At 41.8% G+C, this 14,232-nt stretch overlaps 1 protein-coding gene across 9 annotated transcripts in view; it reads right to left on the bottom strand.

Moving 5' to 3' along the window:
* The window catches only part of RALGPS2 (Ral GEF with PH domain and SH3 binding motif 2), a 167,002-nt gene that overhangs the window by 37,928 nt on the left and 114,842 nt on the right, over nt 1–14,232 (bottom strand). For all 9 annotated transcript variants that reach the window (XM_075833110.1, XM_075833102.1, XM_075833101.1 and 6 more), the window contains 2 exons: nt 3,044–3,181; nt 510–600 (listed from right to left, as the gene is read on the bottom strand). In XM_075833110.1, the coding sequence (XP_075689225.1) occupies nt 510–600; nt 3,044–3,181 (229 nt within the window). The remainder of the gene's footprint in view (nt 1–509; nt 601–3,043; nt 3,182–14,232) is intronic.

Below are 14,232 nucleotides of genomic sequence, written 5' to 3'. Positions count from 1 at the left end.
TGGGGCAATATACGTTTCTGGGGACCTTTAATATACATGGATAATTGTGGTCATAATCGAAGCTCGACTGTACAAACCAAATACACAAATATCACAGCTAGTCTCATCTTACAGAACCCTCAAATCTTTTTTAAAAAAAACAAAAAAACTGTACAGGGTTAAAAAAATATATAAAAAATGATCTGCTCTCTTACAAATACAGAACTTCACCTGTCCACAGATCTCAGCTAAGTGTTGTACTCGATGAGTTATATTTATTAAAACCTGGCCTGGTTGCCTATAGCAACTAAGAGCTCAGCTTTCATTACTGAAACTGATCTGGAAACATGTAAGCTGCACCGTGATTGGTTGCTACCAGACCAGTTTTTCTAATAGACAATATCAATACAGTACACCCAATAAATGTTTTCTGCTGCTGCTATTAAAGGGTACAGATTTGGTTAAGGTGGTTGAAAACGGCAAAAGAAGCGAGGCGTAAAAGTATGACACCGGTTGAGATGTAAACTTACTTATAATTATCGTCCTCTACAAATTTCTGCAGCTCCTCAATGTACCGCACCGAGTTCAGGTATTTCTGCACATGCGGCAATAAAGGGATGTCTGCAAAAAAATAAAAATGGAATAAAACGCAATTTAAGGAAGTAGATGGTGAAGTCAAGCCAATTATAGACTATGGATACAAGTCTTATACCACGCACCCTGCTAAATACCACTTTAAGTTTGTTTTAAAAACTCGTTCATATTGTGAAAAAACATATCAGCTACAGATAGCCGCTTTATTTATAGTTGTGTAATTATAGAATATGTAGGTCATATAGGGGGGCTCTCCGCACAGGAACCACCATTTATTAGCCAGTCAAGAGATAAACAGCAACTCTCGCTTTGGCAGGCTTGGACTGTCCACATAAATAATATAAAAGGTAACTAAATGTTCAAACTTCGGACATGCTATAGTGACAGGTCAGAAGTTTTGATTGGTGGGGTCCGAGCACTGAGACCCCCACAAATCACTAAAACGAAGTGGCAGAAGCGATTGTGTAAGCGTTTCTGTTCACCTTTATCCGGTAATGAGCCCGTAAACAGCCACATTGGCTTTCCAAAGCCAAACAGAATCGAGGCGGCTCAGTGCTCACACGAGCGCTTCTGCCGCTTCGTTTTAGCGATTGGTGGGGGTCTCAGAGCTCAGAACCCCACCAATCAAAACTTCTGACACATCACTATAGCATGTCACAAGTTAAACTACATCCTCTGAAATAAAGTAACTATAACACTACTCAGTTCTTGAATTATCAGCTCTTCAAGGCTAAGGAAAGCTTAGATGCCATTATTTTGTTATGTATTTTGTGAAAATAAGCACTTCGCATAATAGACTTTTAATAAAATTGTTCCTTTGTTTCTGTTCTGCAGCTTGTATGTCTCCACTTTACATAGTAGCTGTGGAACGCTGCTGTCAGCCAAACCGGTCATTGGTTTCCATAGCCTTTAAATGTTAGCAATGATATCGGTCATTGCAAATTAGTCACCCCCCCCCCCCCCATCCCATTTTATTTTTAGTTGAAAAGTCAAGAACCAGGCAAACATACAGTAATAATCAGGCCTGTAATACTCAATGAATGTGTTACATATATACACTGAATGGCCACTTTATTAGAGACACCTGCTTTTTTACAACTGGAGCTTTACTGTATAGAAATTAAACATGTGACCCCGGGCATGCAGTGTAAAACCAAGTGAGCAAGCTTTTAGTGGATCAGGTTCAGCGTGAATCCACATTAGAACGGGAAAATCGAGCGACCTGAGTGACTTTGAATGAGGCATAGACTAGCTGGGGGCAGTATTTCAAAAACCGCCAGCCTAGTGGAGTTTTCTCGTGCAACAGCGTCGAGAGTATAACGAGAATGGTGTGATCAGGGAAAAATATCCTGCGAAATGGGATCCTGTGGACATCAACAACTCGTTGACGAAAGGGGTCAGAGAAGGATGTCAAGAATTGTTCAGATGAGCAGCCAGCGCCGTCAAGAAAATTGCAGCAGAATACAACACTGGTGCTCCAACTAACGTGTCCGAACGCACAACTCGTCGTTTCTCAGCAAGGCTGGGCTATGACCGCAGACGACCAGTTTGAGTGCGATTGCGGTCTAAAGGAAACCTAAAGGCAACACTCCGCCAGGCAAAAAAAGCACAAAAACTTACATTATTGGGCAGTGGAAAAACATTGCCTGGTCAGATGAATCCAGATTTATGTGGCACCATGCTGATAAGAGGGTCAGAATTTGGCGCAAGCAGCATGGATCGATGAACCTTTCCGGTCAGGTAACTAAAGTTAAGACTGGTGGAGTTTGAGTAATGTTTTCTTGGCACACCCTGGTTCCTTTACCTAAGCGTTGTGGCCGACAGAGTTCTCCTGCTATAGGGTAAACTACTGGCATAAAGGGATGGACAGCGGCAACTGCGAAAAGCGGATAGGCCAATATTCCTGCAGAACAATTTCAACACTGGGTGCAATCTATGCCACGATGACATGCTGCTGTTCTGAATGACAAAGGAGGTCCAATGCGCTACTAGATGAGCTTCTCTGATAAACTGGCCATTTAGTGTATGTAATGCTTCGTTCACATCTGCGCTAGGGCTCCGTTCCCACGTTCCTTATGAGTTTTCCGTCGGAACGGAGCCCTGACAGACACAAACTGAAACCATAGGTTTCCGTTTCCATCACCATTGATTTCAATGGTGGCGGATCCGGTCACAATGGTTTCCGTTTGTCTCCGTTCTGCAAGGGTTCCTTCGTTTGGACGGAATCAATAGTGTAGTCGACTACGCTATTCATTCCGTCAAAACGACAGAACCCTTGCACAACGGAGACAAACGGAAACCATTGGCACCGGATCCACCACTATTGAAATCAATGGTGATGGAAACGGAAATCTAGGATCAGGGCTCCGTTCTGATGGAAAACTCATAAGGAACGTGGGAACGGAGCCCTAGCGCAGATGTGAACGAAGCCTTAATAGTATAAACCCTACATACTCATACGATATCTCACCATATTCACAGGACTGCTGCAGGTCAGAGATTATTCTTAGAATGTTGTTCATTAGATTTGATCTCTGTTCATTCTCCAGGATGCTGCCAGTGGATGGATATGCAGAGTCTATGTATGTGAGGTCTGAGAGGTAAATACCTGTGAAGACAATAGAGGGGGGACAATTTTAAAGTCTCTCGAAAACATGTAATTCATACAATAGTCTTGCAGCGCAGTTGAATCAAACAGCTGTGACGACTTGTTTCTGTTTTAACAAATCTGCTTTGTGTGTACCCTAAGGCCCCATGCACACGACCCTAGTTTTTATCCGTAATTCCGGATAATCTGGGAACCCATTAATTTCTATAGTCCACGGATACCTTTCTGTATATTTACGGATGTGCATCCGAACTGTAGAAACGATCTAATACATAGAACATGTCCTTTTCCTGGCCGCAACTGCGGCACAGACTCGCCTATAGAATTCTCTGGGCTCGTGCAGAATTGCGGACAGCTACGGATGTGCATGAACAGTGTGCCAGCTATGCGGATGACTTTGGATCCAAATTTGCAGACAGTAAAAATCGTTACGGTTGTGTGCATGAGGCCTTAGGCTGTATTCAGACGTTGCAGTTGAGGTGCGATTGAAACAGGAAATCTCATGTACACGCTGCAGTATATTTCATGACGGAAATTGACTTTTAAAAAACTGCATCATCCGGTGCGGTTTTTACCTTTGAATTTCCTGCAGTTTTTACCTGCGTATTTTCCACAACAAAATACTCAACATGTGCATGTAGCCTTAGGATGCACAGCCAATTTAATTGTGGTCTGCGCGTCAAGCATTGCACAGGTGTTCTCTGTATGTTCTCAAATCATGATCTGTTGGGAGTAGTTGAGGGCAGAGTTGAGAAACATGTGATGCAATGTAAGGGTATGTGCGCACACAAAATCCCATACGTCCAAAAATACGGAGCTGTTTTCAAGGGAAAACAGCTCCTGATTTTCAGACTTTTTTTCTAATCAAAGTCGCGTTTTTCGCTGCGTTTTTGGAGCTATTTTTCTATAGAGTCTATGAAAAACGGCTCCAAGAAAGTCTCAAGAACTGACATGCACTTCTTTCACACGGCCATTTTTCCCGTCGGAACAGTACACAGTTTTTCCCATTGAAATCAATGGCCAGATGTTTGGAGGCGTTCTGCTTCCGATTTTTCAGCCGTTTATGGCCCAAAAATAAGCCGTGTGAACATACCCTTACTGCAGAACATGGACCATTATCATTGAAACGTAATGCCTATATGCCCCTAGGAATCGCCCACTTTGGCGACCAGTGATATTCCACGCAAGTTATTAGCTTTCCTTTACACACACTCGAGCATTTCAAAATTCATCTAAAAAAACGCTATGCGTTTCAAGCGTTTTTGAAATAACTTTCTTACATGCGTTTTTTAGTGGCTTTTTCTATTTCGTTTTATTTTGTACAGGTGTTTTGATGCTTTTAATTACATCTCTAAATCTATGGGGAAACTTTCACATGTGCAGATAAGTCACTTCAGGAGTCTCTTAAAATAAAGGGGCCTCATAACGGAGTCTTTCAGACAGATCCAGAAAGTGACATTAAGCTTCTCCAAAAACTGGATGCTCACAAGTCACTTTCTGACAGTTGTAGAGACCAGCGTAGGACCACTCACATTTCCAACTATCCCATTCACAAGCAAAACTCTCCAGCCAGAAGAACATGGGGCGCACTCCTTTACGGTTATGGTGGTGGTCCCAGAGATCAGACTCCCAACTGTCAGATTTTTCTGACCTGTCTAATTAAACCGGCAATAAAAGAAATGCGAGACTATGGCTGGCACGTTTATGGGAAACACGTGGATGTCATTATGGGGCATTGGTTAAAAATAATGGGCCTGAGGTTAGAGTATTCATCGGCAGGGCTTATATATGAATAATTTCTAAATTTTTTTCTCACATTTCTCCCTGAAGCCAATTCTTTAAAGTAGGCATGTATGAAAGATGTTTATATGAAAATATCAAATCAGATCATGAAAACAATCTGCAAATACAGTTTTACATGTATGGGTCAAGTTATCAGCAGTTTTCAGGAAGTCATTAAAAAAACCGTCCTCATAAGTTGAACGTGACAATTTTGACTGAAATCCGACCAAATCTACTTTAAATCCAGAGGCTTGTCTTAAATCTAATGGGCTCGCCAACATTCATTTACAATGTGCTACAGACTGATTTGCCAAAAGAGAAGTGGAAATTATCGGGTCCTGCTGAGCCAGTAGAGCAAATGGGGGACTTAAGAAAGATGATGTCTCATCCTCTATGGCGAGATAGGGATATTAAGCTTCACTTCTCACCATTTTTTGGCTGCAATAAGAAATGTTTGATTAACACTGGAAAAAAAACCAACTTAAAGCCAGTAAGGTTTTTAGTTTAGGTAGTACACTTTTTAAAGGATGAGGTGGCATACTAACATTAGATTCTTTATGTACCCAGGTTTATAAGAATGCTAGTGACCAGGTAAAATTTCCCTTTTTAACATGCTCAAACAACTGTTACACTAGAAATCTCAAATGTAGAGTTGCATTCTCCTAGATGTATTTTAAGCATCCGACAAATTTTTGTCAGTGGCCACTGTGGCACCAAATTTCCAAAGTGGCCACTGTGGCGCCATCTACAGGTAAACTGATGTTTTCGGGGGGTTGGGACCAAAAAAATGTTTTTAAACTGTAGCATTTTTCACTATCGTGTGAATGTAGCCTTACTTGTCAGTAATTTAGCGGAATTGCAATCCATGTATTACTGAAGTTATTGTCTCAGAGATGCGTCCTAAGTGGACGTCTCTGACTGAACATGAACAGGGGTTACCCCGGTGGGACGACCCCTTTAATGGTCTTTTCACTTTTACACGCTTAACATGATTCCATTATGAGACTAAAGGAACGGACGTCTATTCGGTGCCCACAAAGAGTGAAAAATCCTCCACAATACAGATCACAGGCTTTAGGCCTGGAATCCAGCTGATGAGAACACTTTGGAGGAGCATTCTAAAGAGTCCCGTCTGTCAGCCTATCACCATCCCTAAGAATATTCTACAAAATGATGTTTGGCTGTCAGACAGGACTCTTTACAATGCTCATCACAAGTGTCCTTTTTAGCTGGATGTCAAGCACAGTATGTAACCCCTAACTTCTGGTATCTGGTCAATTCTGGCAGCACCAACTTCTACAACCCTTATTATTTAAAGTAACTTGGCCCTATGATCTCTAGCAATGGTATCCTAAACTATGCAAAGTAGACAAAAGTGGTTGGACCAATGAAAAAAAGGTATTTGATGAACCAGTGGGGGCTCTAAAAAACTCATTTAATATCAAGGTAATATCAGAAATACAGAAAAACCTGAATACGTTGAACACTTTGTGCCAAATGACTAAAATTGTATGGTGTATGTCAGCAATTTTACTGTAAAACTATTATCCCTTTTTACAAGAAGAAATTATAGCAATTTTAAAATACAAGGGTCACCCAAATTTTAATGACTTCAATCAATTATTATGCAGGGAGTTTTTCTGCGCTGAGATCATTATGAATTGCCTGCAGCATTTACAAAAGGGGCTGAAAGGAATAAATCAGATAAACTGACAAAAATAAGCTAAATAATAGTGCCGATATAGCTATATCGCTATGTGCAGCCAAATACAGAAAGACTAACGTTACTGCAGTGTCCTGATAATGAATATACATGACCTCCAGCCAGGACGCGATGTGTATTCAGAATCCTGACACTTCTGAATCTTTTCTGTGAGATTTCCAGCAAGGCAAACGTAATCGCATTTTAAATGACAGTTTACAGCGTAATCTCGCGAGATTACGTTTGCCTTGCTGGAAATCTCACAGAAAAGATTCAGAAGTGTCAGGATTCTGAATACACATCACGTCCTGGCTGGAGGTAATGTATATTCATTGTCAGGACACTGCAGTAATGTTATAGTGTATTTATGTGGCTGCACATAGCGATATAGCTATATCACTATCTGATGTAAATGAACGGAGAGAAGTGTATGACACCGATTGGTCAGCGTCATACACTCCCCTGTACAACGCCCACTCTGTCTAAAGTAAAAACACACCCAGTTGGGCATTAAGAAACTCATTAGCATAAAGCTAAAAATCGCTCCTAACGTGGTAAAAATAGATCGTTTTTCTAAATAAAAAGCACTGCTGTCACCTACATTACAGAGTCCATCTCCTTATGTAGGTGATAGGCCACTCATAATGTGGTGACAGTCTCTTTAAACTCGTTTTATTGAGAAATAACCATTCCATGAACAGTGGAAATACAAGCGCTTAAGTACATATGTAAAATAGAATACAAGTTGCATAGGAAATCCCAAAATATAGATCACTGAAGGCATACATATGTACAGTAAGTATGTAAGCAAGAAAACATACAATCAAGTCCAAAGATTGTTACATATTACAAGAAAATATAGGACAATATTATACACCTAGAACAATATAAAGTCAAAGATACACCATACTATCATACAGTATCCTGTGCTAACATCGCATTCCTAAGGTCAATGAACCTCTGTGTAGGATACAAAGTGTTTGGGGATTCGCACCAGGAGCCCCATACCTTAGAGAACTTCCCTTCACACCCTCTATTTTTATACTATTTTGACATAAGGTAAGGTAGAGTTTACCAAAGCTCTCCATTGTGAGATGGAAGGTGGTCTCGGGCCCATTCATCTAATCACCTCCCTCAAGAACACCCTGTTATGATGTGACCAGTGATCTTCCGTAGCAATACCAAATAGGCATAACGAAGGTGCAGTAGGTATCGGTAGCTGCAAGACACCCGAGACCAGAGATATTACTTCCTCCCACAAGGAATAGATCCAAGGACACGCCCATATCATGCCAAAAATCTGCTCTAGGTGTTCTGCATCTATGGCATTCTGTAGTCGGACATATTCATTTTTTTTAGCCGGATCGTCGTCAAATAACTGGTGATTTATAAATACATTTGGTCATCCTATTATTGGCCGCTGGAGATACCAATGCTTGAGAGTTCAGCATAGCACTCCAAATCTCAGAGTTTATATCAGCTATCCACTCCTTCCACCTTGTCTCAGCTACCAGAGGTGTCGCCTCCAATCTAGCCTAAATGAGGAATGAATAGTTTGCCAAAATCAGTCCTCTAGGTCCTTGGGACCTAAAAATCACAATAAGGGGAAAATTGGAGATGGATCTGCTTTCAAGCGGGTATTGAATTTGTAGAGCATGTCGAAGTTGAAGAAACGTAAAAAAAATTCTCTGGGTATGTCAAAATCAGACTAATTGCGTGAAAGACTTAATACTCTTATCCATATACACATCTCAAAACACATTTAACCCCGTGCGACATCCAAAACTGTGGCTCAAGGGCATTCGAGATATAGGGCAAAGACTAGTTATGCCATAAGGGTGTCTCCATCATTATATCCGTAAAAGAGAGCAACCTCTTAGTAGCTAGCCATACCTGTGCTGCTATTCTATGTAAGGGGAGTAGACTTCTGACTGTTGTAGTCGAGCCCTCCAATACGGACCACAGGCAAGGGAGATCTAAATAAGATGCAAAATGATGCTCTCGATTGGGGAGAATTCCCATCTCCGTCCATAAAGCGAGAGAACGTAACTGCCCAGATAGGTAATATATATAGAAATCCGGGGGAGAAGCACCACCCATAGACTTGGGTCTTTGCAGTGTAGTTAATTTAAGCTTTGATCTATTTGTTACCCATATAAAAAGGTTGGAAATCGAGCATGAACATTTTTAAAGAAGGACATCGGAATAGGCACCGCGACGTGCTCCAGTATATAAAATAATTATGAGATTAATGCGGCCAGAAACCGCAAGAGGTAATGAACTCCATCTTTTAAAAATTGGTCTTAATATAATCTAACAGGGGTTGCACATTATTTCCCATATCCAAACCGTGAGTTTTGCTAATTATTATCCCAAGATACTTAAAACGGTCAGTTACTTTAAGCCCACATACTATCGGTGCCCAACCATGATCTTGTAATGGCATGAAATAGGACTTATCCCAGTTTATGTGTAAGCCAGAGTAATTCTCAAATCCGCTAATTTCAGTAATCGCAACAGGCAAAGACTACACAGGGCAATGCATAAATAGAATCATGTCATCAGCGTAAAGGCCAATTTCATCCTCCCTCCCTTCAAATTGAATCCCTTGATACATGATATCCTGACGTAGGAGCAAGGCTAAGGATTCTATAGATATAACGAACAGCAATGGGGATAAGGGGCAGCCCTGGCGTGTACCTCTAGCTAACTGAAAATACGGGGATAGGATACCATTGATTAATATTTGAGCCCTAGGAGATCTATACAGTATGGAAATTCATCTTATAAACTGTGGACCGAAACCCAAATCGGCGTAGTGTCTGTAATAAATATGGCCATTCAATTGAATGAAACACTTTTGCGGCATCCATTCAGCCTTCTCCTGGAGACATAGTATTCTAATACTGTTATGGCATAGCCGGTTTTCCAAGTCATCAGACTTCTGCTTCCACAGTTCAGCTGCCGTCTCCAAAGCAGCGAGTGTCTCCGGAACAGGGGCAGCCCTGTCTTCCAACCCAGATATGCGTTCCTCAGCATGCGTCAATCTCTCGTTATGCATATCCTGTCTAAGCAGACCTATATTTATTTTGACCTCCTCCAGCTTACCGATCATAGAAGTTTTGCAGGAAGAAATGGCCAGCAGAAGTTTCTCGGAGACTTCCTTCAGGGTAGGTTCAGTCTCCCCTGCTATAGAAGTGCTGGCAGAATTAGACTCAGCCGCGCCATCAGACCCACGGGAGCGCTGTGGCATAGGGGAGCGGCCGCCATCTTGCCCATCACCTCTGGCATATTCTTGCAGCTTTTCAGCCGCCAATTGACCGCGTGTAGGTCCCATTCTACCCTCTCTGCAGTACCTCGGCCGATGGTACCGTTGTGGTATGACTCTAGTACAGGCAGGATTAACAAAACATGGGTTTAGTGCGGAGCTACAAATTCATGCGTCTGCTCCCGCTGCGCGCCTGGCCACGACCCCCACAAAGAGACACTTCAACATAATTTGCTGTTACCATGAACCAATAAACTGAACCCATGCCTTTCCTTGATGCTAGCTAGAAGACATTTTTTAAAAACCAACCATATAAGAGGAAGAAATAGTTAAGGTTCTCTATATTTTTACTGTAAACTTAGAGGCTATACAATGTCATATTTGCACAGCAGGGGCCCTCTAAGCACTGACCACAAGTCCCTGTGTCCACTAAAACATGTGGTTAATCAACAGTGGAAATATATGTGGAGTTCTGTTTCCCCGGAGCAATTTTCTGGCCAGCACCTCAATCAATACATCCTTTACTGTAGTTTTAAGATGAATTAAACAGATGACGCGGGACCCAGAAATCAAACAAGCCTTGCCTGGGAATATAAAGACGGAGCGGTGGAAAAAGTTTTCCGAAAACGTATATGCACTTTTGTGTAATGCTCTTTTCACATGTATGGGTTTAAAACGAATAAACCCAATAAACTGGCTCTTCTGTCAGAGCAATTACCCCAACGTAAAACTAAAAGACACTTAAGTCAATCTTTGAGCTTCTCTCTTGTATGAAGTCTTTCACAATTGTATTCAAGCATTTCAGAGTTTTTTGGCCGAACAGCTGCCTAAAGATGACAACTTCTGACGACAGTCATTTCTGTGGTCATAATACGTCACCCAGCTTTCCACTGACTCGCAGGGATGTCAAACATTGTTGCTCTATACCAGTTGAATTCCTGGTCACCCAGCTCTTCTCTTGTGCTGCTCTACTTGTGTGTCACAGAAGTTTTTGTAGGTCACCACTGATATAGGTCATGCCCAGATGGTAGACCGCTGCAATGCATGTACAATGCATTCAAGAAGTCTTCAGACCCTTTAAATTTTTTCACATTTTGTTATGTTGAGGTCTTGTGCTTAAAAAAAAAATCCTGTTTTTCCCGTCATTCTGCACTCCATACCCCATAATCACAAAGTGAAGACAGGATGTTAGTTCTTTGCGAATTTATTGAAAAGGAAAAAACGAAAATATTGCATTGACATAAGTCTTCAGACTCTTTACTTGCTTAGTTGAAGCACCTTTGGCAGCGATAACAGCCTCCAGCATCCTTGGGTATGATTCCACAAGGTTTTCACAGCTGGATTTGGGTATCTTCTGCCATCCTCTCAAGCTCTGTCAGGTTGGATGGGGACAGTCAGTGGACAGCCATTTTCAGGTCTCTCCGGAGATGTTCGATTGGGTTCAGGTTAGGGCTCTGTCTGGGCCACTCAAGGACATTCACAGAGATGTCCTTAAGCCACTCCAGTGTTGTCCTGGCTGTGTGCTTAGGGTCATTCTCTTGTTGGAATGTGAACCTGAGGTCCAGAGCCCTCTGGATCAGATCAGGTTTTCATTAAGAATATCTCTGTACTTTGCTCCACCACCATGCTTCACTGTAGAGAGGTATATAGTATTGAGCAGGTGATTAGCAGCGCCTGGTTTCCTCCAGACATGATGCTTAGAATTGAGGCCAAAAAGTTCAATCTTGGTTTCATCAGACCACGGAATCTTGTTTCTCACAGTCAGAGTTCTTTAGGTGCTTTTTTTTTCAAACTCTAGGCGGACTTTCATGTGTCTTTTACTGAGGAGAGGCTTCTTTCTGGCCACTTTGCCATAAAGCCTAGATTGGTGGAGTGCTGCAGTGATGGTTGATCTTCTGGAAGTTTCTCCCATCTGCAACCAGGATCTTTGGAGCTAAGTCAAGGTGACCATTGAGTTCTTGGTCACCCCTTAGCAGGGCTCTTCTCGCCTGATTACTTAGTTTGGTGGGGCAGCCAAGTCTAGGAAGAGCCCTGGTTGTTCCAAACTTCTTTCATTTAAGAATTATGGAGACCACTGAGCTCTTGGGAACTTTCAGTGCAGCAGAATTTTTTTGTACCCTTCTCCAGATCTGTGCCTCCACACAATCCTGTCCCTGAGCTCTACAGGCAGTTCTTTCCTTCTCATGGCATGGTTTTTGCTCTGATATGCATGGTCAGCTGTGAGACCTTATATCAACAGGGGTGTGTCTTTCCAAATCATGTCCAATCAATGAATTTACCATAGGTAGATTCCAGTCAAGGTGTAGAAACAATTCAAAGACGATCTGAAGAAATGGTAGGGCCCCCATAACTAAATTTCAAGTCATAGCAAAGGGTATGTGTCGCTAGAAATGTTTTTTTGTTTTTTTCAGTTAAACAATTAGTATTTAAGTGATTACACATAGTTTTAATTTTTTCACAAGTCAGGAAATATTATAAATTAGATTCTAATTTATAACACTTCCATGTGCTGGCCACTAGAGGGAGCAGTTCCCAAAATTGCAGCATGGTCACTGTGGTAAAGCAACCTCATTGATGTATGCTGCAAATTTGGGGTGGATCCACTCTCCTCTAGTGTCCCCACACAATCCCCCCCTCCCTTCTTCTGGCTAGTGCCAGGAGAAGGAAGTGTTTGAATGTCTTCAAACCTCCTACACTGTGTGCCGCCATTTTCTGAGCGAATGCACAGTGCTAGGAGGATTAGATACAGGGCTCAGCAGACAGTACCACACGAACATAATACACACGAACATAAATTACCTGCTCCTGCCGCCACCTCCACTGGTCTACGCTCCTCTTCCTTGCGCCTTCGCTTTGTTGAACATATGGCCGGACGCCGCGGCCGGAAGTCATCTTACTGTCCGGCAGCGGCTTCCGGGTCCACATGAAAATGACTCCGGATTTCACTCTATGAACGAGCTTAGTTTTGGTCTGTGTGGGAGCGGCGCATGCGCCGTTCCCACACAGTTGCGTGCGCCATCTAAGAATGGAACGGCTCCTGTTCGCATTCTCTATGGGGTTTTATGTGCCGTATTCCATCTTTGTATGTGTCGTTAATCGACACAGAGATGAAAAAAAAATGGCAGCCCCCATAGAGAAGTAAAAGTCAGAAAACACTATAAAAAGTAAAACATGAGAACACAATTAAATACAATTTTTGAAAATATTACATTAAAAGCAATAGATAAAAAAAATAATTCATGACACCTTCCCTTTAAGACCATGCGATATTTTTTTTTTTTCATTTTCAATAAATTTGCAACAATTTCTAAAACTCAGTTTTCATTGCCATTATGGGGTATTGAGTGCAGAATGAGGGAAGGGGAAACCTGCATTTTTTTATTTTAGCACAAGGCCTCAACATAAAATGTGAAAAAAGTGAAAGGGTCTAAAGACTTTCTGAATGCACTAATCGTGGGAGGGCACAGAGATTAAATTAAAATGCTAAAATGTATACAATTCTTAACATAAATAACCAGTTTGCAGCATTTTTGGCTGAAATCTATGACCACCTCCTGGAATAGCTTTTAAACGTAAAAAAAAATTTTTTTAAATCTAAAATTGCTTTACAGCAATAAAATCCAAAACAAAAACAAAATAAATCTGAGTGTGTTAGTAAATCAACAGGCAAAGTACAGGTCTTTCGAGTCTTCATATAAGCTTATGCATAGGCTGTATTTAACATTATTATACCAAGCCTTTGATTAAAAATATTCTACCATTTTATGTATTCATAACCTATGTAAACCTAGGCCCCATGCACACGAACATGCTTTTGCGGCCGCAATTCCCCCGAAAATCCACGGGAGAATTGCGGCCCCATTCATTTCTATGGGGCCATGAACACGACCGTAGTTTTTACGGTCTGTGCATGGCCCGGGAGTCCGCACCGCATAAAGAACGGACATGTCTTATTACAGCCGCCTTCTGCGGGCTCATTAAAAATAATGGCCGCGGCCATTTGCATGGCACGCGATTTGCGGGCGGCTTGCGGCTGACAGTCCGCTGCCGGCCGACCCGGCCGTGCACATGGCTACGATCGTGTGCATGAGGCCTAAGTGTTTTCTTGGTAAAAGTCTGAATGGAAGGGAGTAACACCACTGCAGAATCAGTCAGTTTTCTTGCTAACCTACTAAAATAGGCTTTAAAGGACAGGACAGTGTAATAAGCCATTAGTTGAACAATTATATTTACAATTGCAACTAATTGTAGCCTTGAGTGCTCTTAGTTGAAATTTCGTTAAAGCGTAAGAGACAACTT

The sequence above is a fragment of the Rhinoderma darwinii genome, chromosome 7 (assembly GCF_050947455.1).
Source record: "Rhinoderma darwinii isolate aRhiDar2 chromosome 7, aRhiDar2.hap1, whole genome shotgun sequence".
Taxonomy (NCBI): Eukaryota; Metazoa; Chordata; class Amphibia; order Anura; family Rhinodermatidae; genus Rhinoderma; species Rhinoderma darwinii.
This window is presented reverse-complemented; position numbering and strand designations above follow the sequence as displayed.